Source organism: Pristis pectinata, chromosome 2 (genome assembly GCF_009764475.1).
Source record: "Pristis pectinata isolate sPriPec2 chromosome 2, sPriPec2.1.pri, whole genome shotgun sequence".
Lineage (NCBI taxonomy): Eukaryota > Metazoa > Chordata > Chondrichthyes > Rhinopristiformes > Pristidae > Pristis > Pristis pectinata.
The window spans coordinates 115,197,513-115,225,485 of NC_067406.1; the positions used below are offsets into that span (position 1 = coordinate 115,197,513).

General features: G+C 39.1%; 1 protein-coding gene across 6 annotated transcripts in view; it reads left to right on the forward strand.

Annotated features, from left to right (window-relative positions):
- LOC127584880 (arfaptin-1-like) overlaps positions 1-24,923 on the forward strand; it is a 121,643-nt gene extending 96,720 nt beyond the window's left edge. For 4 of the 6 annotated variants that reach the window (XM_052041852.1, XM_052041873.1, XM_052041893.1 and 1 more), the window contains 4 exons: positions 1,713-1,934; positions 10,832-10,989; positions 15,455-15,629; positions 23,497-24,923. In XM_052041852.1, the coding sequence (XP_051897812.1) occupies positions 1,713-1,934; positions 10,832-10,989; positions 15,455-15,629; positions 23,497-23,652 (711 nt within the window). In that variant the 3' untranslated portion in view covers positions 23,653-24,923. The remainder of the gene's footprint in view (positions 1-1,712; positions 1,935-10,831; positions 10,990-15,454; positions 15,630-23,496) is intronic. The other 2 variants (XM_052041867.1, XM_052041883.1) reach the window with 1 other exon arrangement.
- Positions 24,924-27,973: the final 3,050 nt, after the last annotated feature.

Genomic DNA, 27,973 nt, shown 5'->3' on the forward strand with positions numbered 1-27,973 from the left:
TCCTAACATCAGCTATAATTAAAATCACTAAAATGTATGCTCGCACCTAATTAAGTCTGCTGACTTCAATAATACCTTTATTCAGTGGCAGAATGTTCCAAGGAATTAAAAATCAACAGATGCACAAATCATATCAACCGACAAGTTGTAGATTGCAAAATTTTTGTAACTATTTCTAAAGAAAAATTTGAACACTGCAAAATAAAAATTGAGCAGCAAATTTCCAAGTCACGTTATTCTACAGTTTTGAAGGATTCAAAATGTCAGTAAAGCAAAGCTGCAGTGGGAGAATGGATTGAAAACATGAGGCAGTTACATAGTCTGTGTTTCAATCCCATAGACCTGTCACATCAGTGACAGATTGTGGAAATAAACAGGATAGGATCTTTGCCATTGCTGCTGTGTCACCAAGGAGATTGCTATAAATTGTCAAGAGTTGTATGCAGTGCTTGCCTTCTGGTCGACAGCAAGAGCAGTATGATGCTTCTAATTGATAACTGTAGTGAGCAATTCTATTACTTTGAAATATTGACTTTTTAAAAGTTAATTAGAAATCTAGTATAGAAAAATGGAAATGCTGGTGTTTCCTCTGGCTTGGACCGGAGTCAGCCATTCAGGACATGGTTGAGAAATTTCATCACCCAAATGCTAGTAAATCTTTGGAACTCTGTACCCAAGAGGGCTATGGAAGCTCAGTTGCTGAGTATATTCAGGATACACATTATAAATTTTTGGATGTTAAGGGAATAAGGGCTATGAAGTTGGTGCAGGACAGTGGAGCAAAGGTAGAAGATCACACTGAATGGCAGAGTAGTCACAAGAGGATGAATGGCCTACTTCTGATTTTATTTATTATATTCTTTTGTATTCTTTTGTTCTAAAAGAAGCATGAAGACCAATTTTTATTCCCATTCTTTCTTTTAAAAATAGTTGATTCTTGTTCATTTTCTCCTTATCTGTTTCTTTTGCCTCATCCTGGTGCCCCTATAGCCAATGTGGGCTACCTGAGACTTTTGAATTCCAGGCAGTTTTTAGACAGCGACGCAGCTAGTAGAACTGCTGCTTCACAGTTCTAGAGGCCCAGTTCTAATCCTGACCTCTGGTGCTCTCTGTGTGGAGTTTACACCTCTCCCTATGACTGCATGGGTTTTCTCCAGCAACTCCAGTTTACTCCCATATCCCAGAAATGTGCAGGTTGGTAGGTTAATTTGGCACTATAAATTATCCTTAATGTGCAGATGAGTGGTAGAATCTGCCATGGATGGGGAAGTGGTGAATAAAATGAGTAAAATTAATAGGGTTAGTGTAAAAATGGGTGCTTGAGAGTTGGCAGACCTGTTTCTATGCTGTATCTGTGACTCAATGATTTGGATGCTAATATTAAGCAAATTTTAGACCTTTGGATAACTACAGTCACTCATTCTGAACAAATGGGCTATGGACTTTGCAGCTTCTACAAGTCTTGATTCCACACTGAATGGTGTCTTTATTAAGGAGTCTTATATATTGAGTAATAAACTAAGTTAAATTTCTACGCAAGTAATCAGATTTTGAACTTTCAACTACATTAAATACATTCTTTTTTATTATCATTGTTATTATCAATATTATTATTTATCATTTTTTTCCTCATTTACTTGATTTTACAAAACCATCCCTATTTTCACAACTGTGTATTTTCTGGTAAAACAAATTTTCAATTTTTGGCGCAGTGCACGAGACAAGTCCTATCTGAAAAGTTGGGGCGCGGCTCAAAGACTGTTGATCTGGAACTTGAGTCGCAGATAGAAATACTGAGAGACACGAAGAAAAGGTATGAAAATCTCCTGCGACTAGCTCGGCAGATGGCAGCACAATTTTACCAAGTGGTGCAGACACAGCGACAACTTGGAGATGCTTTTGGAGAACTTAGTGTGAAATCACCAGAACTCCATGTAAGTCCTCTACTCTCAAATACTTCTACTGACTGACCCATTTAAAAATAATCTGTAGAGAGACACTTTAATTGTGATTCCCGTTCAGTCACCATGGAATAGTTGTTTTGAGATTTAAGAAACATAAGAAATAGCAGTAGGGCTTGGCCATGCAGCAACTCAAACTGGCTCCACCATTCATTGGTCATAACCCCACTTTCCTGCCGGCTAGCATTACATTTGACTTCTATGTTGTTCAATAATCTGTCCTTCTCAGCAATGAATATATTCCTGGGGTTGAGCATTCCAAATATATACAACATCCTGAAGAAATTCATTAAAGACCACCATTAAGGTCTGTTATTAAGGACATGGCCTCTTCTCGTTACTACCATCAGGGAGGAGGTACAGGAGCCTGAAGCCCTAAACTCAACAATTCAGGAACAGCTTCTTCCCCTCTGCTGTCAGATTTCTCAAGGATTCATGAACCCACGGACACTACCTCATTATTCCTTTTGTTTTGCACTATTTATTTATTTTTGTAATTTATAGATTTTTATGTCTTGCACTGTACTGCTGCTGCAAAACAACAAATTTCACGTCATATGTCAGTGATAATAAACCTGATTCTGATTTCTAATTCCGTATATTTGCTTCAAGTGATAGTCCTTTGTTCTGAAACTATGCCTCCGTGTTTTAGATTTGCCCAAAAGTTGAAATGTTTTCTCATCATTCACTCCTTCAAGGCCCCACAGAATATGCATGTTTCAACAAGACCTCTGAACTAAGTGCCCCAGATACAAGGTGGTGTTCTTCTGAGTCAGCCCCATAGAATCTGTTCCAATTGTGAAGTGGCTGAATAAGGCCAACATGGAGACTTGCAGAGACTGCCCTAGACGTAGCAGGAGATGCTTGACCCAGTGGCTGGCTAACTTGAGGAGCGGTGCACTCCTTCCGCTATTTGCATTGGGGTTCTCCACATTCCCAACACATAGACCTGGGGTTATCAAGGCCATCCTAAATGTTCCCCCTTTATTTTGAGCAGTTATGGACTATGGATTCCCACATGTCGGTGGGATGTTACACTTCTTTAAGGAGGCTTTGAGTGCATCGTTTAATTTCTTTTCCTCTGCCCACCTGATAACCTTTTGCTGTGACAAAGCTCAAAATAGTATGTCTGTTTTGTGGGTCTAGTTCCGGGCACGCAAACATTGTGGCCTGCTTATCAGAGTGATGGAGCCATCAGAAGGTAATTAGGACCAGAATGCTAGTGTTTTCGGCCTGGAAGAGGATGCTGATGTTAGTTTGCTTACCCTGTCTGTGGATTTGCAGGAACATTGGTAACACTGCAGTGCTTTGGGTACTTACAGTACATAGTTCATGTCTTAAGCGTACAAGAGGGCAGGATCACAACTGTTAAGTCAACTGTAATCTTTGTTGGGTTTGAGGTGTTGATCTTTAAACCCCCCCCCCCCCCCCCCCCCGGAAGCCAGAAACAGCACCAGTGCACCAAAGGCAGTGGTGAATTTCATCACCGAAGACCACCTTTGCTGAGAGATGGCTCCCAAGATATGGGAAATGATCTGTGATTTCCAAGGTCTCATTGGAAACTTTTGTTGTTTGAGGTCAGTGTTTTACAACAGGGGTAAACTGGTGGTGGAACTTTGTTTTGAATGCTTCAGTGAACAGGTTGACAATTTGGAAAGTATGAGAACTCCCAGGTCCCCTTGTACGACTGCTATCTGCTCTCCCTCCATTCAAATGATAATCTGTTTTTCCATTCATCCTACCAATATGTAAGATGTCGCATCTCTGCATTCTATTCCAGCTGCTAAATGTTTGCCTATTCACAAAGGAACTCCGGTGATGCAGTGGTTAAATTACTGGACTAGTAACCCAAGGCCTTGACTAACAATCTAGACAGAGTTCAAATCTCACTTTGGCATCTGTGAAATTTAATCAGAATAATAATCCGGAATTAGTAGAAGCTGTGTCTAATAAAAATAATAGATTGTTGCAAAATCCCATCTAGGTTACTAATTTCCTTTAGGAAAGGAAGTCTTACTCAATCTGGCCTGTATGTAACTTTTAACATCAGCAATGCGGTTGGTTGACTGTTAAATATCAGAACACTGGCCACTGGTAAAATACTTTGTTCAAGGATGATTAGGGATGAATAAACAAAACTTAACCTGTGTATTCTCCTCAAAATCTGCTTTCCCAGCAATCCTTATATTATCATAAAGTTTTGTTCCAGTATACATGTTCCCTTAATCTAAAAATATAGATTTAAATAGTTGGGGTTCTGACATTGATCCTGATTGTCACTTGCCTATGTGAAAATGAATAATTTATGTGGACTCTGTTTCTGTTAGTTGCCAATTTTCTATCTATGCATTATATTACCCAAATACCATGAGCTCTCACTAGATATAAATACATTACATCCCCTTATCCACCCTGCTTGATAGATCCTCAAACAGCTCCAATACACTTGCTGAACAATTTCCCTTTTGTTAAACCATGTTGACACCAATTATTTTTTTAAGTCTTGTTACTATTTAATGACCGCTCTTGTGCTAATTGGCCTACAGTTTTGTTCTCTGTGTCTTTTTTCCTTTCTTCAATAGGGGCATTATATTTGTAGTTTCCTAATCAGTTATGATCTTTCCAGATTCTAGGGACTTTTGGAAGATCTCAACCAATACGTTGTCTAGCTCTGCAGCCACTTACTTTCGGACTCCAGGAGATGGGCCAGGCCTTGGGGACTTGTCATCCTTTAGTCCCATTAGTTTACCTGATGCTCTTTCTCAAAATATAAATGTCTTATGTTCTTCCTTTTTAGTCCCCTGATTTTCTGTTGTTTTTCAGATCTTTCAGTGTCTTCTGCTATGAAGTTGGAGGAAAAAATTCAGTTTTTGTAATTTCCTTGTTTCTGATTATTAATTCTACAGTCATATCCTTTAAGGGAAGCAATGTGTATTTTAGCTACTCTATCCCTTTTATATACCTTTCCTGCTTGCTGTTCGGTTGTACAATGTATTCTGTTTTTACGTTTGTTATTTACTCAATCTATTTTCTCCCAGTTTAATATTCTTTTAGACATCTTTTGCTGGTTTCAAAAATATTGCCAATCTGTAGGACCATTGCTAATATTCACAACACTGTATTATCTTCCTTTCAGTTTGATACCATCCTTAACTTAGTTATCCATGGATAGTTTATCCTTTGCATAGTGCCTTTACTTCTTAATGGGAAATATCTTTGTTAAGAATTATGAAATATCTCCTTAAATGTTTGCCACAACTTATCTACTTTTAATCTATATTCCTCAGTCCCCTTTAGACAATTCTGAATTCATACCTTTGAAACTGACTTTATTTACATTTAAGGTGAAAGTTTCAGATCTAAATTTCTCAATTTATGATATTATATTAAGTTATGGTCACACTTCCCCACAGGATCATTAATCTTGTTTCGTTACATATGACAAGATCTTAAACAGTCTGCTTCCTGACTGGTTCCACAATGTGTTCAAACTGTCCTGAATATACCTTATGATGTTCTCCTCATTTTACTAATTTGATTTGTCCAATCTTTGTAAAGATTAAGTTTGTCCTTAGCTATTTTAGTACTTTTTGTACAAGCCCCCATTATTTCTTAATTTGTACTCAACAATGTTAGGGGAAGGGGTGGTGTGTACACTATTCCCTCCAGGGACTTCTTTCCCATGCTATTTCTTATCTCCATCCATATTGATTATACATTTGGTCTTTCAAGCCAACTTCATTTCTCTATTCTGTACTGATCTCATCCTTTGTTAACAGAGCTACCCAAACTTCTTTTTCTTTCTGCCTAACCATCTGAATTGTCCAGCACTCTGGAATATTCAATTCCTGGGCTTGGTCACCTTACAGTCATATCTTTGCAATGGCTATCAGATCATACTCACTTCTGTGGCATCAATTCATCTGTTGTGTTAAGAATGCAGCATGCATCCAGATAATAAGCTTCAATTTTGACATCCCATGTGCAAGCACAGACTTATGCTTGTATGTTCACTGTCCCTTCATGTCCACACTGGTTATCATTGCCCATACTACCACCCTGTACTATTGTCTCATTTTCTTTAATTTTCTAGATTTTTCTCACCAGAATCCTTTGCCGCCTATTTATTTAAAAAATCTATATATGGCTTTAGTTATTCAGTTTGCCAGGACATTGGTCCCAGCTAATTTTAAGTGAAGTCTATCCCAACTTCTTCACTACTGATGCCAGTGTCCCAGGAACTGAAACCCATTTCTTCCACGCCAATCTTTAAACCACATACTCAACTCTCCAATTTTATTGAAACTATGGCAATTTGCACGTAGCTCAGTTAGTAATCCAGAGATTATTAGCTTTGTGATTTTGTTTTTTTACATTTGGAGTCCAGCTTCTCATACTGCTTCACCAGAGCCTTTTTCTTCATCCTCCCCATTTCACTGGTATCCACATGGAACACAACAGTTCCATCTTTCCTCTTCCACTCAAAGTACCTCCCTGGCCTCAACAGTCCTTACCCCTGGTATCGGGCAGGTAGAGCTTTTGGGGCTCATCTTTGAAGCTGCAGAGAACAATATCTATTCCCGACAAATGGCACTGTACCCTGTTGTTGTTATATTACTTTTTCATTACTTTGGAACATGTACCTTGATAGTGTGGTCATTTTTCTCATCCCAGCCCCCTCCCTTGCAACACCTTCCCTTACATCAACAAAGGATGCAAGAACCTTGTATCTGTTAGTTCTACCCATACTAATCACTGATCAAAGCTACAGTACTTAATGTAAAGATTGTGACTGCCTGTTAGAACAAAGGGTCCATATAACTTTTTCCCACCCTGCTGCACTTCAGTGTCCAAAGCATGATGTCAATTTAAGCAACTGAGCCAACATCCTCTGAGTTGCAGGCACTTACTGCAGATGTGGTTAGTATACATCCCAGTAGTTTTCTGTAGCTCCCATATGCTACAATCACAAAACATCACCTGCGCTGCTATGTCTGTCAGAATTTAACCATTTTATTTAATCAGTAATTAAGGTTTTCACTTGGTTGTTTACTACTATTAATTGTAATATATTTTAGTGTATACACTACAACTTCCAGTAATTTATATTTGGTGATCTCCCGCTCTTCTGACTTGTTCAGCGACCTCCCGCTCTTTAAATGTGACAAGAATTTCATCTCAACAAAAAAAAATTTGGAACAAATAAATTTTAGATGACCTTTTTGAGGGTTGTTTCCCCAAGTAAAGACATTCTCTACACGTTGAAATACAAATTAACCATTTCCTCCCACCCTTGCTCCGGGTTCTAAGGTTACATTTTGCTCTAGTCCCAGCTCATCCATCAGCTCAAGGCGTACTGAAATTCTGCTGTCTGTAATAGTCTTATGGGTGAGATTTGCATGTTTGCTCACTGGGCTAATTTGTCACACCTGAAATCAGGCAAGATTGTTGTCTAATTTTAAATGAGGAGAATTTAGCTTGGTGGAAATGGCAGAGAAATCGAACATTGACATTACCATGATCCCTCTGCCCCGGGTTTATTTTCCTTCCATTAGCCCTGATAGGAAATCCCACCAATCCTGAGTAAATGCTGATTAACTTCCTAATTCAGCCACTGTGACAGCACATCTGATTCCAACGCTGTACTAGACTAATGCACCTACTAAATAGAAAGAGGGTCAGATATCTTGGCACATGGGACTTCTGCTGTCCGACAACATCACAACCTTGACCCCAGCGTTCCTGAGTTCAGCTTCAGTACACACGCTTACATTAGCCTTCTGGCATCCACTGTCCAAGCTCAGAGGAGCACCTCCTCTCCATTGCCAGAAATTGAAGGAATGAAAAGATGATCTACTCTGAGGATAAATTGATGCTCAAATAGATTCCTGGAAGCTGCGATACTGCAAATGTTTATGTATGGTTTCCATGAATTTCCATAAATGAAGAAATGCAGTCACATACTAGTGATCATTGTATTGTGGATTTGCCATTTCTGATGTCAATTGGTGTCAGTCTACACGGGATCTTTAGTTGGTGCCCAGTGACAGTGACACAGTTAAGCATATTAAATAGCTAATCACATTAAAGATTCTCACAGGTGGCAAAATAGGAAGTAAAAAGCTTCAATTTTTAAACAACCTCTAAATATTTTGGCAATATGAAAAGCTAAATTTAAAAAAAAACAGCATACGTTTGGGAAAATGTGGAAATGTCATAATTTTCTTCTTAAAAATAACTTTGTTCATTCACTAGAACAGCATTTTGAAGGATATTATCCTCCGTACATGCAAAACTAGCATTTTATGGCCAGAGAGGCTGATCAGTGATTATGGCAGAGTTACAACTCCAGTTACAAAGCATAATGTTGTCAGGTGTTTGCAGTCAGAATAGTTCACATGAAGTTGAAATGTTCAACAATTCACTGATTTCTCCTACAAATTATAACATACTTCTTAGCAGAAAATCACAGCTAGCAAATTCTGAAGCCATCTTGCACCTTACCTGCACTCCGTAAGTTGCTGACAGCTGTCCTCCATTATAACCATTCTACTTTTCTTTTTGCAAATTTCAGATAATTGTTTTGTTACTTTTTTACAAATTGTGGGGAAGCTCTTAAAGAACAAAATGAAATGCATGAGCCAGAAAAGTAACTAATTTCCTGGATAAGCAATGGGGGACTTGCATGCTATTATGTTTCAGACTAGAGTTGGACTTCTGAAGGGGATGTTTGATGTGCCTGATAAACATGATTCAACCAATATTGCAATTTTATCACCAACCTCACACTTTTGGACAACTCTGCCAAATAATGTGCATTATTCCACTTTATTTAGTGCAGAGGCATTTAATTTCACTCTTGAGAAAAAGTCGAGTTGGGTTCCATAGTCATTAGATGGGATTCCAATTCACTAATTTTTAGAGATGTGCATTTTGCAGCTGATCTTGAAGCTCTGCTTCTGGCAGGTGCTGACTTTTATTAAGTTGAAAATAAAGATTTGTTTATATTTTGAATTCCCTTCCAAAACGGTTGAGGTGGTTCTACTTTATGGTATGTAATCTGGATGTGAAAAGACTATTCATTCCGTATTTACCTTTCCACCCTTCCTCCTGGACTCTTCCCCATATTCCTATCCTTTCATTCTGCCTTCTCCAGAGTTAAAATATCCTTTTTGAGATAGGGGCATTGAAGTATGCCATCAGCTGAGGCCTCGCCCAAAAGCTTATGGAATGCTGGCCCCTTATTTCAGTTGGAGCAACCTGTCAGACAATATAATTCAAAGACCCTGTTTAGTTGAAACCACCTTTTACTAAAACAATCTGTGAGCATTCTTAATTTATTCTCCTCCTGTTAGCTTTCAGCCATCCATAGTACTTTTTCTCTAAAATCTCTGCACCTCAATATATAACACCATCTTTCCCTACATTGAACATTTGCTAGGTTTTTGACACTGCTACATGGCATCTTTTGTTATACCATTCCCATGAACCAATGCAGTAGCTTCACTGTTTACATGGATTAAGAAGCTTTATGGATCTACTTGGTTTCAATCAAGGTGACAAGTCATACTTAAGTAACGACTTCCTCTTCAGACTTTCCCAGATAGATCTGTCATTCAGCCAAACCTTGAACTTAATACATGAATTGGATTTTGACCAAGTTGTGCTCAAATGCACTAACTGATGCCTTTTGTTGAATACTTTTGCATTTATCAAGAGAGTTGATAGGCTTATACATGCCCTCACCTCAAGAACTGAACTTAAACTAGACTTTCCTCCTCCTCTTACATTGCTGGCTTTGATCCAACAACATTCTGTAATTCTTCTGCTCCCGCCCAGCCCTCATCAGACTTCTCTGTGACATTCATCTCTGTTCCCTTAATTTCCTCCCACATAACCCCCAACCTAATCCCATGCTACTCGGGTATCTTTCTCAGTCTATTGTTTTCTAACATCAGAAGCTGCTCCCTATCCACAGGCACATTTTGTTCTTTCCTAGCCACATTTTCAAAACTACCATCTTTAATTCCCTCTACATAAATTCTATCATCGACCTGGCCATCACCTTTAATTATTGCACCATCTCCTAACCTTGCCAACATGTGCAGACATGCTGTTAATATCTCCCATCACATCCTGTTCAAAAGGCCTGAAATTTAGTTTTCATCCCATTCATAGCACCAGGAATCCCCTGATCTAAGACACCAATGTCCTTCGTGACTATATTCAAGGCCTTTTAATTTCCCCGGCATTCTGTTTCCTCACATCTTTTGGTAGGATTGATCCCACTGACCTATCTCTATTTCTCTTTAGTATGGCCTCTAATGCTTCAATTCTCTCGTCCCAAACCGCTACCAATGGACTTTGCTGTAGCCTTGGTCCTCTCTCGCCTGCTGACTCTCAGCAACAAAACTAAATATATATTTTCTTTCATGAATTTGGGAAGTTCTTTACTGCCAATAATGTACTTCTTTTAAAAAGAGAACAATTATTCATAAGCATGGAGAGTAACTACCACATATGCCTTTGACATTTAACACTAGCTCTCCATTCTGCCCTTGCACTTTGGTTGCTCCTCTGCCACATGGCTACTTGACAGATATCAACCAGAATTTCTTCCAGATAACTGACAAAACTGAAGCCATCTTGATTTTTGCTCTTGGCTCTACAATGACATTATTCGATGACATTAACCACAGAAATCTTCATCAAATAAGTAACTGCTGTTATCCATATTTGTCTTCTTCTGAGTTTAACCCCAGTGTGAGTATTGGGAGCAGATAAAGTAGAAAAATGGGGTGGAGAATATTTTGTGGTGTACCATCTTTAGGCTTTGTTTACTTTGAATTTCATTCTCTCTCCGTTTTTAGGAAGAGTTCGGATATAATGCGGAAACTCAGAAATTGCTGTGTAAAAATGGGGAGACACTTCTTGGAGCAATTAATTTTTTCATTGCCAGTGTGAATACGTTGGTGAACAAAACAATTGAAGACACATTAATTGCAGTAAAACATTACGAAAATGCCAGGTATACAATTTCTAGCATGCATCTAATACTCTAAATAAACAATTTAATTTGGTTAGAATCTTGATTGAGAGTTTTGCAGCTGCTCTGATGAACGTAATGCCATGCTTTTCATAGTAGGAATGTAATTTCTATTCATTTAATTTTTATGGGAGTTGTTAAAATTAAAAAAAAATGTGGTCACCTATAACAGATCATTCTGCAGAAATTGGTTTTAAAAATTATATGTTCCAATCCAGCTTAATCAGTAAAAATTTCCTGTTATGCACATTTATTATAGTTATCCAAAGTGGGCATTAATTTAATAAAGTGGATGCTGACAACATAAGGGAAATGAAAGATGTGTGGATTAGAAATTGTGTCGGTTTTATGTAAGGCCCTTTTCCCCCACCCCCACTGCTGGCAGCAATATTCTATTATCCATGAGGACCAAAGTGTGTTTATACAGAACAAAATAAGCCCTTGTATGCTTAAATAAGTAAAAGGACATTCCAGAGCTGCAGAGGGAATTGGATCAGCTGCCATGGGTGATCGAAGATGGCAGAGTGGAGAGAGGATGGTTGGGGAGTGAGTAGGGTGGGATGAAGGTTAAGTAGGCTGAAAAGGAAATATCAGGGTCAATGTGACAAGTGGTTAGAGGACCTGAGGGCATTGGGAATGGGAGCAAACATTAAGAAAACAAATTAAAGGAGAACCTGCCTTGAAAATGATGGATATCTTGGAGCTGACTACTTTGGGTATGGTACAGGTGACCCTCTGGTACCTAACTCCAATGGCTGAATGTGTGAGCTTTGAAGGCATGCATCGGCTGATATTCTGTGAAGGGTACATTACGTGTCAGATCCTATGCCTATCTTTTTTCTAGCCTCTCGTGTCCATCCCTATTTCACTTCTTGTAACTTTCCATCACCAAGTCATTTTCTGTTCCTCCTTTGTCAGATATTTTCCCCAGACATCATAACCCTTCATTACTCAATCTGTATTTCTTGTCTTCCACTCTTTGGGCTTCAGTTCCCCCTTATCTATCCTCTGTTCCTCATCTGGTGTTCTCCAACAACTCTGTTGTGCCACCTGCTACCGTATCATTAAGAGCAATCTTTCCTTCTATGAATCATCATGCCTAGCATATCTTACAGGCAACTACCATTAATCTCCACACCATTCAGCATTACCCCCTTCAACTCTTGCATTTGTTCACATTTTCTGCCAGAATGTCTCATGTGTCCTTCCCTCTTTCTCTATTCATATCTTTCTATCACCAGGTCACTTTCCTGTTCTTCCTTTATCAAATATTGCCTGTCTTTTCCCTAGAAGAAATTGCTGGGACCCTGGCAGAGATTTTTATATCTTCCTTAGCCAAGGGTAAGACCGGAAGGGAGCTTATGTTGTACAAGGGCTGCAAGGAAAAGCAAGAGAACTACAGGCCAGTGATCCTAGCAACAATGGTGGGTAAGTTACTGGAGTGGATTCTGAAATGCAGGATCTTTCTGCTCTTGGAAAGTCAAGGACTGATTAAGGACAGTCAGCATGGCTTTGTGCATGGGAATGGTGTCTCATGAATTTAATTGAGTATTTTGGAGGGCAGTAGATGATGTCTGTGTGGACTTTAGCAAGGCCTTTGACTAGGTCCCACATGATAGACTGGTTCAGAAGGTGAGGTCATAGGGGATCCAGCATGAGCTCGCCAATTGAATACAAAATTGTCTTGGTGGAAGGAGTCGGAGGTGGTAGTGGAGGGTTGTTTGTCAGATTGGAGGCCTGTGACTAGTGGTGTGCTGCAGGGATGAGTGTTGGGTCCCCTGGTGTTTGTCATATATTTAATGATTTGGATGAGAATGTAGGTGGCATGATTAGTAAGTCTGAGGATGACACCAAAATTGGTCCTGTGGTGGACGGTGAAGAAGGTTGTCTCAGGTTACAACTGGATCTAGATTAACTGGGAAAGTAGGCAAAGAAATGGCAAATGGAATTTAACTCAGACAAGTGTCAAGTGATGCGGTTTGGGAAGTTAAACGAGGGCAGGACTTGTACAGTAAGTGACAGGGCCTTGGAGAGTGTTGGTGGTGAGATCACACCTGGAGTATTGTGTGCTGTTCTGGTTGCCATGCTACAGGAAGGATGTGATTAAGCTAGGGGTGGTGCAGAAAAAATTCACAAGGATGTTGCTAGAACTGGAGGGCTTGAGTCATAAAGAAGGACTGGAGAATCTGGGACTGTTTTCCCTGGAGTGAAGGAGGTTTATAGAATCATGAGGGGCATAGATAAGGTGGTCAGTCTTTTTCACAGGGTAGGTGAATCCCAAACTAGAAGGCATGGGTCTAAGGTGAGAGGGGAAAGATTTAAAGGGGACCGAAGGAGGAAGTTTTTCCACATGGGGTGGTGGGTATATGGAATGAGCTGCCAGAGGAAGTGTTAGAGGTGAGTACAATTACAACATTTAGAAGACATTTGGACAGGTTCATGGATAGGAAAGATTTAGAGGGATATGGGCCAAATGCAGGCAAATGGGACTTGCTCAGGTGGACACTTTGGTTGCAGGAATGAGTTGGGCCAAAGGGCCTGTTTCCATGCTGTATAACGCTATAACTCTATGTCCATTCACTGTCAAACAAGACCCTTACCAATCACCATCTCTCTGGCTTTGGCAGAAAAAAAGGTAGTCAATACATTCTATGAAACTGGCCATACTGACTGCATTTTCCTTTACAGCACTGAGAGAGTCAACAGTGTCAGTATTGTTTTTTTTGGGTCTCTTCCCCCTACCCTTTCTCCATCTTTTCACCATGTTCCCACTACTTCATTAAAATCTTCATTGTCACCCAATGCTGTACATTAAAATAGTTATTGTTGTCATTAAATCTCTCCGTAGCCTCACCATCACTTCCGCCATTCCCAACCCCCAAATCTCGTTCATTCCTACAGTCCTACATCATCCCCCAGCCACTACCAACCCTTCCCTCTTCTGAACCAAAGAGACCTGTTTCTTTGATCCAGGCTTCCTTTCCATTTATCCCAGTCATTCTCTCTTTGCTCACCTCCTCTCCCACAGTTCAGCCACTGCCCATCCACAGTGACAGCCAGCCAGGTTCCAAGTTCTAGACCACCCGAACCACTTCACCTCTTGGAGAACTTTGAGACACAAGTGAGTATCATCGCCTGTGGGCTCTCCTCCAAGTCGGACACCGTCCTGACCTGGACATATATCACCGTTCCTTCACGGTTGCTGGGTTTACATCCTGGAATTCCACACCCATCATTGCCGTACCTTCACCAGAAGGGCTGCAGTGGCTCAGGAAGGTGGCTCACCACAAACTTCTCAAAGGCAGTTAGACATTGGCAATAAATGCCGGTCTTCCCAGCAATCCCACATCTCAAAAAATGAATTAATATTTTTCTAAGAAGAAACCTCTTTAATAATGCTTATGAACATCTTAATAATACCTCTATTAAGCTGTTACTTTTTTTTTAGTCTCTGTGGAATGCCTTGGGATCATCCATAGATCATATCCCTGCATTTTGAAAAAGAGAACACTGGTTGGAGGTCAGGAGCACTATGTTCTTTTCTCCTCCTTCCTCCCTGGCCCCCACAAACTCTCACCACCAAGGTGGTGGTGCTCCAAGTTCCAGCTGCAGTTTGCCAATGCAGCATAAGGTTTGAAACATTCCTGCCCAGTATAGATCATTACTCACTGTATATATTTGCTAAACCATTTGGAGCGCCTCATTTTCAACAGCAGCCCACAGTAAAATAGCTTTAATCCTCACCACTTTTGTGCATTTCTGAACAAAATGCTGGCATGTATTGTTAAAATGTGGCAGCAAAGTCCAGGGTTTTGGGTGAGTTTGCAAAGTTGCTTGAACCAAGTGACTGTTTTACATCATTGCAACAACTATCAGAGCTGGTGGCTTTTGGAAATAGGTGCAACTTATCCTTTTTTTTTAAAAAGCTAAATGATAAATTATAATTCAGTTTTCTTCAGGCAGTGCCTGAATGATGTAACCACAAGTAGTGGGTCAGCACAGTACAGTTAAAGCAGTTGTGTGTTCTTCAAGACTGAAACAACTCATGATATTGCCTTGTTTACCCGATTGCACCGCCAATCTCTACAGCATGGTTGGATGCTGTTGCATTACATTTTATCACTGATGTAATTATCAATGAAGTATTAAGGTGATTACCGCAGATATTTTAATATTATGATGTAGAAAATACAATGATTTTAAACCACAATTAATGAATGAGTACTGTTGCTGCTTCCTCTGAGAAAGGGTATTGACATGTAGTACTGTTCTTATCTTTAAGTATTGTAGGTACTGAGCGCAATGCATTTTGTTGATTTATATATCTCTCTTGTTGTGGTTGTCTTCAGAGAAAGGATTCTTTCTATTTGTAATTTTAATTTTTTTTATACTGCTTTGAAACACTAATTTTCTTTTGGCTAATGCTGTTCCATGCTTTGCAACATAGGATAGAGTATGATGCATATCGAACTGATTTGGAGGAATTGAACCTTGGTCCTCGTGATGGAATTACGATTCCAAAAATTGAACAGTCCCAGCAACAATTCCAGATTCACAAAGAGAAGTTTGACAAACTTCGAACAAGTGTGTCCATCAAACTGAAATTTCTGGATGAAAACAAGGTATTTTAGAAGAATGTTGCTCTTGCATGTGATTAATTAAATCTTCAGATGAACTTTCAACATTAAGTTTATTGTCATACACACAGGGTGCAATGAAAAACTTATTTGTAGCAGTATCATAGGCACTTAGCTTTAGAGACACAACATTCACAAGAAAAACATAAATTATACAAAATTATATAAGAAGGAACACAATTAGAACAAAAAAAAGTCCATTGTACTGCAAAGTGGTCATATTGTTGCTATACTGAAGTAGTGATTAGGGTTGTGCGTGTTGGTTCAAGAACCAAATGTTTGAAAGGAAGTAGCTCTTCTTGAACCTGGTGGTGTGGAACTTCAGGTTTCTGTACCTCCTGCCTGATGGTAGCTGTGAGAATAATAATATGACATTGCTACATCAAGGTCATGGATGTAATTCTGATCTCAATATTTAGTTTGATCCTCCATTAGAATTTCTCTTTATAAAACAGCCCATAGAAATTTAGGAAGTAGAGAAGCTACGTTGACTGGACTGTAAGAACTTTTTCTGAAGCAATGAGGTACAAAATTGATTATTACTATCAGTACTGTGAGGGGAAAAATTATTGTAGCTTGACAAATAGTTATATATAATTAATATACAAATGTAAATATAGGTCTATGTTTTCTTAAAATAAAGGCAACAAATACTGAAAGAACTAAAATAGAAACCAAATTGTCCTAAGGACTGATTCCATGTAGATCAGTGTTCCAAAAATGTGATCTGTGCCAGTTTAAATGTATTGATTCTTTCTGCTACATCCATTGGATTGGATATAGGGAAGATGGAGGAATCTAGAAAATAGAAATAATCTTGTGTTTCAGTTTTTCAGTGGTGGTGTTATAAGACATTATCAATTAATATCTGTAAATTGCCTTTCCATTTCAGAGCAAATCTAGATGTGGGAATTGGGCTGTGATACCTGTGACTTTACAATAGACAGCAGAGGATGTGTCTGTTCAATATTGCATTGTATCTTTATAATGCCTTTGTCCAAAGGATGCCCCAGTGTCATGTAAGATCACTGGAATACTTTTCTCCTGGGTGTTGAAATTGTATTAGCATACCCAAGCATAAGCCATTACAAAGTATTGCACTTGCAGGTTATTCCTGCACAGTAGAAAGCGGTCTGATAGTAGAGTTGAAAAAATGTGTTCATTCTGGAAATACACAGGCTGAGTAAGAGCTTTACTTCACCTCAATGGAAATAAAAGCATTGTTGATCATGCTAATAATGTTTGTGAAAGTCCTATTGAAATCTTCAATTGTGAGGTTCACATAACAGCTTTGCCTGGTTTCCCTGTGTATGGCTGTGCTGTATCAGTTTCAATGTGCAATAATCTATTGATTTATTACATATTCTTTAGCTCCATCATTTAGCCTCACTGCTGGAATCTTGGCAGTCAGCTACTAAGCAATAGAAATGGCACTCTTCTAGCCATAGGGGAGTGTTGCTACTTGATGAATGATTACAAAGAGATGGGAGAGTATTCCTGGGGTCAAAGGGGCCCAGGCAGGCAGTGAAGAACAAGCCTGCGGGTGGCATGTTCTAAATGCAATGATTAGTGAAAGCCCTCCAGGACTATAGACAGGCACTATTCACAGAAGTTGCCGTGCAAGTGTAACACTACATGAGCACAGATTCTAAATACATACATTTTGGGGGAACCCACGATGCAGGCAAATTCCTGTGGCTGTTTACTCTGCTCCTGTGGATCAAAGGAAAAGCAGATGAAGTCTTCTTTCCTTGAGAATGAAGTTTAGTTGACCTCACCAATGCAGCAGTACGCAGTAAACTGTGGAGTGGCAGAGGTCAGCAGAGACCAAAAATGACACCAAGGCTTAGAAGCTGATTTCAGGAGCTACCTGCAAGATTAAAATCCTGAAACATCATGAATCTGATAGAGAACCCTCCTCTCTGTATTTACTGAAGGCTTCTGATTAATAACTTTGCACCAGTTTACCCTTATTCCAGTACTTAACAAGATTAATAATGGTTCTATTAATGTAATGATTTCTACATGTGAATGTTACTGGCGTACTCTACAAAGATGGAGAAAGGTGAACTCTGCACTACACAGAATCACAAAGATTGTAGCAAGCAAGGAGGCCATTTGGCCCATCAAATCCTTACCAGCTATATGCAGGAGTAATCTAGCTGGTCCCACTCCTCTCACCATAGCTCTTTTTTTCCTTTTAGGCACTTATCCAATTTCCTGAATGTGCCTCTGCTAACCCACCACTCCCTCCCCAACTCTTTCATGGGAAGTACATTTTTAACCCAAGCTACTTGCTGTGTAAAAATATTTTGGTTCATTTCACTTTTGATTCCTTTGCTAATCATCTGCATTCTGTCCTTTCTGGTTCTTAAGTCCTCTGTCAATGGAAGCAGTTTCTTTTTAACTATCTATTCCATCTATACCCTTCACTTCAAATATATTTATCAGATCCCGTCCCACCCTCCTCTGTTACAGGGAGAACAATCCCAGCTATGCCAGTCAACCCACATACCTAAGCTCCCTCGTCTCTGAAATCATTCATTGCCTTTGCAGCTCTCCTGAAGTGTGGTATCCAGAATTGGGCACAATACCGTGGTTGTGGCTGACCCACTATTTTGTAAAGGTTCATCATGACTGCCTTGCTCTTGTACCATTGCATCTATTTATTAAGCCAAGGTTCTATATGCTTTAATTGGTTTTTAAATCCGGCAAGCCACTTCAATAATTTATTCATATATAACCCTAGATCTCTTTGTTGCTGTACCTATTTTAGAATTGTGCCCGCTAGTTTATATTGCCTATCCTTAAAATGCCAGGAGATAACATGGTGTTGCATTTACTGTTGGTGAAGCATCTTATCATTGCCCTTTTGATTGTATTAGTTTAAAATGGATGCTAGACAGTGCTATTTCCACACAAATTCAGGCAGAATTGATCTCATTCCATTGAATGATATTCTGATTATAAGGGGAGATGAATGCTCAAGCCAAATTCTCAAAACAAGGACTTTTTCAAGTTATGGAAAGATAGAATTAGTATGAAAAATGAAAATTATATGAAAAAACTTAGAGCAATGGCAACTCAACCACTCAATGTTTAGGAGCCATTCTTTTTTACCACAAGGAGATCCCTGCACAACATATAGAACACCAGCTATTAAGAATTAACAAAAATGAAAAATGCTGGAGACACTCAGCAAGTTCGGCAGAAGGACGAAGACCTGAAATGTTAACTGTTTCTCTTTCCACTGGGTCTGCCTGACCTGCTGACTGTTTGCAGCATTTTCTGTTTTTATTTCAGATTTCCAGCATCTGCAGTTTTTGATTTTGATTAAGAATTAATTTGATCTTTTTAGAGGCAGAAATTTTCTTTTAATTAAATGCCACCTTTCGCAACCTCATGATGTCCCAGAATAGAAGTAAAGTCACCGTTGTGGTGCGGGAAACACAGCTGCCAAATTTGTTCATGACGAAGCTTGTTTGTTGTAAGTTCTTTCAACATTAGCCATCCTGTAGTCCTCGGTTCTATTCATTTTTCTGTATATTGATCTGAAAAGAAAGAATTAGCTAAGGACCTGGCAGTGAAATGAATTCAGCATTTTGTAGGGCAGTTAGCTTAACATTTGTCATTAGAAAGATAATGGAATCTTTGCCAAAGATTTAATAGAAAAACATCAAGAAGCTGAGCCCATAACAGCGCGTGGACTTAAAACGGAAAGGTTATGCTCATTCAACCTTATTGAAATATCTTTAGAAAATGAGAAGACAGGGTAATGTGGAAGACATACTATGTACACATTTTCAAAAGGACTTCAATGAGCACACATGACTATGATCTGGATATATCAAGTCTCTGGGTACAATATAGAAGGCTGACTGCAACATAGGAACGAATACACCGAATTGGACAGCTACTCAGATTGGTAAAAGTGATGTCCTGTAGTAAAAGGTGCTGGAATCAATGTTGTTCATAATTTACATTAATCATTTGAATGTCAGAAGCAGGAGTAAAACTTCAAAATCTGATGACATTGCATTTATACTTGAAGGGAGCAACAAAATGCATTATTGCAGAATGAATGTGTAATTTGAATTAATTTGACAAGTGCATTTTGATAGGAAGAACAAGGAGTTATATATGCTTGGAAAATAAACCAAGTGGAAAGGAAAGAGCAAAGGGATCTAAGGACCCTGATATACACATCATTAAAAGTACCATTAATAAATTCCTAAAGAGCAAACCTTGCCTTTCAATTCATTTCTGAATAACTACTAGAGGATATAATTGGAAAGAGGACTTGTACTAACTTGTACCAAGCCCTTGTACTGTTGTGCACTATTCTCACCTCTTTTAGCAGAGATCTAGAGGCACTGGTGAAGGTACAAAAAAGATTCATAAGGATGATAGCAAAGCTGAGACAGTATATTTATCAGGAAAAGCTATGTAGTATGGAGCTCTCTTCTAGAGAAGGCAGTGAGTTGACCTCATAGGTTATGAAAATTTTATTGGGTCAGCATAGGGAAATTATCTCTTCTTGGGTAATCCATAAGCAAAGTTCATAAATGTGAGAAAGTGACTCATAAAACTAATAAGGAATTTGTGAGAAATTTCTTTCTGGAATATGGACTCAATATAACAAGGAATAATTGAGGGGAATAGGATATTTAAAGAGAATAAAGAATGGGAACTGAATAGAAAGATGTGCTGAAGGTCAAGAGAAGATGGCTGCATGATGCCTGTGTTGAACATAGAAGCCAGCATAAATAAGTTGGACAACTAGCCTGTTTGGTGAACTAAGGACTCCATATAACTTTACATGTGTAAATCGCTGCAATAAAGACTTGAGGATGCTTAGTTACCACAGCGTAGATGTAAACACTGCATTCAAGGTCTTGACAAACCAACCAGGAGATTTTAAAAGCAAGAGGTAGCCTTGTACTTGAACTAACCTTGCAAAGGCATCTCCAGACTGCAGTAGTATCTTGACGTGAATTGTTGTAAAATTGTGTTGCCTGAACTGAGATCCATTATAGCTAACCTAAATTGTGAGGAATCACATTGACAGGATCAAAGTTGTGCAGAATTCATCAAAATGTTGATGAAAATTGATGGCGATCCTAGCTCAGTTTTAGTTTGTCTGAAGAAACAGAATTAACTTTTAAAATTTAAACAATAGGGTCCCAGCAAAGGTGACAAGCTATTGTCATAATGGATTGTTCACTTGGTAAACAATTTTGTACCATTAACCTCAAGAGTTGGGCTGCCATTGAATGCAGTGGCATTCTTCACTTTGTTCGATAATGGTAGTTACAGCCAGTGCTCAATTGTGTTGAATTCAGAAGACAGTTGGTATCAGAATTTAATTGCAGATTATCAATCTGTACCAGTTTATCCACAAATGTTATCAACAAACAATTCTGTTTGTCACAGTATGGCAAAAACTGACAGAGGTGAGCTGTCAGATTGATTCACCATCCCAGGTACGTTGGATATCTCTGAATCCTGTCTCCCACACTTCTTGATTTTGTGATATGGCATTTATAGTTGTTGTATAACAAGTGGAGAACATAGGGACTTCGTTATCTGCTTCATTTCTTATTTCAATCTTTGTAAAACATCAGTACTCGATGAGTCTTGTATCTGGGAACTTGATGGAAAGATCTTCCCTAAGAATCATGACCAGTGTCTATCCATCCAGATTGATCGGGGGAGTTTTCCTGAAGCTACTCCAAATTCATACTAAGTGAGAATGTGTAAGAGAAACAAAGGACTGCAGATGCTGGAATCTAGATGAAAAACATGATGATGCTGGAGGAACTCAGCAGGCCAGGCAGCATCCGTGGAGAAAAGCAGGCGTTTTAGGTCAGGACCCTTCTTCAGGACTGAAGATAGGAAAAGGGGAAGCCCAATATATAGGAAGGAAAAGCAGAGCAGTGATAGGTGGATAAAAGAGGGGAGGTGGGGTGGGCACAGGGTGGTGATAGGTAGATGCAGGTAAGAGATAGTGATAGGCAGGTGCGGGGGAGGAGGGGAGAGCAGATCCACCGGGGGATGGGTCAAAGGTAAGGAGGAAAAAAAGGAGGGTACACCTGCGCTCCATCCGTAACTGCGATTTGCATCTCCCTGTTGCCAGTCACTTCAACTCCCCCTCCCACTCCATCACGGATATGTCAGTCCGCAGCCTCCTCCACTGCCAGAAGTCCAAGTGCAAACTGGAGGAACAGCACCTCATTTTCTGTCTTGGAACCTTGCAACCTAACGGCATGAACATTGAATTCTCCCACTTTAAGTAATCCCTGCGCGCCCCACTCCCACCCATGCCTCTTTTGCCTTTCCTAGCCTCTTTTTTCTACCCTTCTTTTTATCCTCCTTACCTTTGACCCATCCCCTGGTGGATCTGCTCTCCCCTCCTCCCCCGCACCTGCCTATCACTATCTCTTACCTGCATCTACCTATCACCACCTTGTGCCCATCCCGCCTCACCTCTTTTGTTCACCTATCACTGCTCTGCTTTTCCCTCCTATATATTGGGCTTCCCCTTTTCCTACCTTCAGTCCTGAAGAAGGGTCCTGACCCGAAACGTTGACCGCCTGCTTTTCTCCACGGATGCTGCCTGGCCTGCTGAATTCCTCCAGCATCATCGTGTTTTTCTTCGTGAAAATGTATCTTATTTTGATTATTGAACAGATTGTTATTCAGTGGAACTGTGTGATTAATATCTTCCAATATTATGTTACATTGGCCACTCTACTGTTTGCTCCCTTTGTTTTCTGTTATTGAAAAGTAATATTTTAACCATGAAGTGTTAATTGTGATTAACCACAATTGCTAATTTATTTATTAAACAGAAATGTAAACACTTCAGCTTTGCTTTGAAATAGTTTTGTGGGATCTTTTGTAATGACCTGAAAGATAAAGCCTACTCTATAAAATAAAATTTCCAACCGTGCAGCGCTCTGTCTATTGCACTGGAGCATCAGTCTATAGTTTGTGCTTCAATTGCTGGAGTGAACCCACAACTTTCTAATTACAAAACATGAATGCTTCCAACTGGGCCACAGCTCAGTGTGCTGAAACAGTGAAATTAAACCAAGATGCCATGCTCAGATGCTTGATGGAACCCTGCACCCAGCTCATTGCAAGCACTGCCAATGTCTACCTGACCAGTCTAATTTTGAAAGAATACACCAAATGTCACTCAGTTTGTAACCTGTAAGTCAGAAGGTCATGAGTGGAAGTCCTCACTGTGGAGACAAGAATACAAAGTCTAGGCTATTGCTTTAACACAGAACTGAGCATGTGTTCCAGCTTTTGGGCATCCATCAGATGGATCATTATAATTGATTTTTTGGACGTTATCAGATATTTATAGGACCTCACTGTGAACATATTGGCTGCTGAGTTTTTTACATTACAACGATGATTAGACTTCCAAAATAAAGCATTTCAGATGCACTGAGGTCATGAAATACACTAGTTAAGATGCAACTTAATTTTCTCAATATACAATTAATTTTCTTCTAACTGAATAAAATTTATAAAATACAACCTAATAAAAAGACCCCAATGTTAATGCCAATAGACAAAATCGCAAGAGTTGGCATTTGCTTCCTAACAGCAATAAAAATATTTTACATTTTGAAATATGTATTGAATTCTCTGCATAATATAAATATACTTGGTTTTTAACTTGTTTTATTATTCTCATTTGGCAGAGTCTGAAAATTGCCTTATTTTTGTGAGCAGGAAGTAGATGGGGCAAAGTATAGATGCATTCTTTCATCAGAATTCTGCATTTTACCTTTTTGAGTGAAGGTTATTTGAAAGGTAATATTCTTTCTCTTCACAGATTAAAGTCATGCACAACCAGCTCCTTCTGTTCCACAACGCTGTGTCTGCCTACTTTGCTGGCAACCAGCATCAACTTGAACAGGTGCTCAAACAATTCCACATCAAATTGAAGGCTCCTGGTTCAGATGGACCTTCCTGGCTAGAAGAACAGTAATGTCTCAAAACTCAAAGAAATAATTGATGCAGTTATAAAATATGTTTGAATTCTTTTTTCATTTTATGCGAGGTGAGGCAGTACGTGAGATTGTGGTCAATGATATAGCTGTTTCTCACTTTTTGCTATACATTAATCTGAAATATTAGATTGAATATGGTAATTTTATGCAACTGAATAAACTTTATAAGACCAAGACCTAAGAAAAAATATTCCTTTTTGTTACAGGGGTTAGAGGGGAATAATTAGCCTATACCTACATTCAGGTTTGCACTGGACAGTAACTGTAGATCTGTTTTGTGCTTTCTGGTCACTACAATGTAATTGTTTGAGAATGAGATTCCAAGACATTTTGTATACATTCTTTCACAAAAAGGGCACCCGAGTTCCCAATGCAAGTGAACCGTTAAGCAAAATGTAATGACTTTGCAGAGCAATGAGATGAATGGTACTAGAAAGAGGCACCTGTGCTGAATGAAATAGCTGGTTTAGCATTCAAAATTGCAACCAGTACTGTACTTCCAATAGACTATTTCATTGTTAATTGTGTTAAATGAGAGTCCTTGTAACAGGGACAGGGAGGGAGAAATGTAGCTTTATTACAAAGGCATCAAATGGTGACATATTAGTATCTGGAAATGTTTGCAAAAATGTTATCTTGATCCCATTAACTTTGTTTTTAATTGATGTCATTGTTATTTTCAAAAGAGTGTAACTCTAAGCCACGGATTGGCCTTATGTCTACTATTGTGTGCCTTGAACAACACATTTTCCCAGTTCTGTCATGTTCCTAAAGTTTGTGAAACACTTTTCTGTTCCCTATATCTTACCACTTCCAAGGGAATTGGGGGAGTGGGCAGGAGGGAAGAGAGAGGAAAAGAAAATTGCATCATTATTGCTCCCTTGTGATTCCACCAGCTACATCTGATTTTAGTCTTAATTTGCTCGTGCTCATTTTCTTGCTAATAGATAACATGTTAGTTCACTCTCTTTCATACAATGTAAACAGTCTTTGAAATTAATGCTCCTACATGTAATATCTGGATTGCCATTCTGTTTAAACTTTGTGGCAATGCCGTCTACATTCTGTATGCTGAATATTTAACATTAAATTAACCTCATATTTTAATGTAAAACATACTTGCATTATTTAATACTTCCATTTTGTCAGTCACAGTTTTGCTGTTGAAGTTAATATCCAGATTGTGCCTCATTATTATAAATATTCTATGTACAAATTAAAAGGTTCTTGCTGCAAGTCAGGTTTCTGAATGCTATACTTTAAAAACACTAAAATCCGATCATGTGTCTAAATGGAATTGAATGTGCATCTTTTTCGTATTGCTGCATATTCATGAGTCTTTCCAAAACGTCCTTGAAATAAAGGGCCCTGACTTCATGGGGATCATGTGTGAAATTAGTGTCAGTCAATGGTCTAGTAGGTATCCAATTCTCCACTGAAGGATAGTTACAGTTCTGATAATTGTAACCTAGTTACTCTGTTCCTTGAACAGTATTCATGCTTATTGTGGACATTCTGTGGAAGAGCACTTATCCATGACAGAGCATTTATTGACCAGCAGAATTTCTGTTACAGAGTTGCTGTTAACAATGTGTACAAGAAAAAAAGTCTTGGGAAAATATTCTAACCTGCACCATTCACTTTTTTGCTTTGAAAGCATTCATTGCAATCTTTTTTCTAACAGTAGCATCAAATACAATATGTCATCTTACTGGGTCACTGCACGGCACTACTTTTTAAAGAAAAAGCAAATCATGCTTTGTTTTTATACCCCACCCTATCTCTAACCTCGCACTGAACCAGCCCCCACCTTTAATACTTCATAATGGACCGCATTACAGTGTGAAACTGTAAATCAGATAATTTGCACTCCCTCCCTTTCAAGGAGAAATATTGTGGCCTGCCCACAACTGGATGCTTAGAATAATTATTCAATCAAACTAGTTCCTCATCACTCTACTGACAAGGTGGTTTCAGAGAACCAATTCACACTGTTTAACAGGAACAGCTTTAAAGAAACATGGAAAACTTAACACCAGGTGATGCTGAATTTAAAAACAAAGAAATTTCTCACCAGTGTATACAGCACCTACGGAGAGAGGCGCAGAGTCGATGTTTCAGACTGATGACATTTTAGCTTATCTGAGTGTTCTGGTTTTTTTCCCCAAGAGTTCCAATATCTGCAGGGTTTTTGTCTTATGTTGCCAGTGGCTGGTGGGAAGTTGCAATGGAATAGATTTGCATGAAATTACCTGAGAATATCTTGTCTTTCTTACTTAAGTATTAACAATATGCTGAATTTGATAAAATATTGCGATGACAAACATGTCATCAACCAGGTCCATGCTGTTAGATTTTTCCTGGTAAGCTAACAGAAAGAGAACTAAGGGATAAAATCTGCCAGGGGTGGACAGGCTTGACTGAAATATTCTATTTTACAGAAATGATTTAAACTTAAATTTTAAAATGGATCTGCGCTCCTAGGAGTGTTGAATATGTTAAGGATAATAATCAGAATGTGTACTAGTTTTCAAATCTTATCATTCTGATGATATTCTAACCCATTACTGCCATTATTATTCAGCATAGGATGAAATGTGGAATCTTGCTGGAATATCCTAGAGGCCTAACCAGTGCATAAGCTTTGCCATTGATACAACTATTGCAGTGGAAGCATTATTGCTATAGTTGAAATATTAACTGTTGCCAAACATGCATACACTTGCTGCCCTTGTTTCTGATAATGCAGTATTCCAGTAATTATAAAGCTTGAGGCATAATAAGTCTAATAAATTACTACAACATTCTGTATAAATTGGATCAAATCACAACTATTCCTAATCAGTGCTGTGTTAGTTGTAGTTGGCTCGGATGATGGTACGGGTTCTCCAATTAGCATTGCTGTTTTTTCAAAGAGATGTGTTAGGAGAATGGCAGAGGGGAGAATTAATCTTTGGTTTCTGTTTCTCATTGAACCCCTTCTGGAAACTGACTGCCAAAGGACAAGATCACTTGTCAATGATTGCCCAAAGGTCCAGTTGTCCAATGACACTCATCGATCTGCTGATGTGTGGGAGGACTGCTGATAGCTGAACAGCTGCATCATGAGCCATTGTCACGAGCTTGACCTCCAGCTCACTCTTTCCCTTCCTGGGCATCTTTATCTCCATTTCTGTGGATAAGCATTCATTGTAAGCTCACTGACACCCATAGCACTTCCTCTCACTTTGCTTTTTGTGAGCAGTCCTTTCTATTCCCCCAATATCTCTACCTCATCTGTTCTGACAAAGTCACCTTCCATTATCCGTGCTTCCAATAGATCTACACTTTTCCTCGTCCAAGGATTCCCACCATAATTGACAGTGCCCTTGACCATGTCTGTTCTAATTCCCACACTTCTCCCCTTGTCCCTTCCCTCCATTCTTAGAAGCAGCATACTGTTTCCTCGTGTCCTCAGTCCACTTGATTAGCCTCCACATTCTCTAGATTATCTTCCACCACTTGTAAAAGGGCCAATCTATTCAGGACACTCCTCTGCATCCACCAATACCTACACCCCTTCCCATACAACCACAGGAACTCCAGCACCTGCCCTTTTATCTCCCATGTTCTACCTCTGCATCCCACACCCAAAAAAACTACTCCACAGGCAAAGCTGTGATTAAAGTGTACTTGTAATTTAGTAAACCACATTCGTGCTCATGCTGCTCTCCTCTACACAGTGGGCCCAAATACAGATTGAGTAATTGCATTGTGGAATTCCTGCATTGTCCCCACGCAAAACACCGGTTGTCTGTCACTTAATTCTCATCCCACTCTGTCCACTTTACCCTCAGCCTCTTACACTAGATCAGTGAAGTTCAAGGAACCTCATCATCTAAACGGCACATTACAATCTTCCTGAGTCAACACTATGAGTAATAATTTCAGATGATGAGCTCTTCCAGCATTTTCTGTTTATCCAGAGTATTTTCCTTTTACATTTTTAGGTGATGCTGCTTCAGTTTACAACTCTCTAAACTGATCTTTCGTTCCTTACTTGTCCCATTACCTTTCACCATCAGCCTTATGTCATTTATTCTTCCCTACCTTCCCTCCGGTCCCAGGCATAACTTTTTTATTCTCTCCTGTCCCATCCCCTGCTTCTTCCTAACCTTTTCTGATGAAGGGTCATTGACCTGAATGTTGACTACTTCTTTCCTCAGGGGTGCCATTGGACTCTGTGGAGTGTTTCAGACAATATTTTGTTTCCATACCTGTGGCATCCCCCAGAATTTATTTATCTGTTAACTTAATATA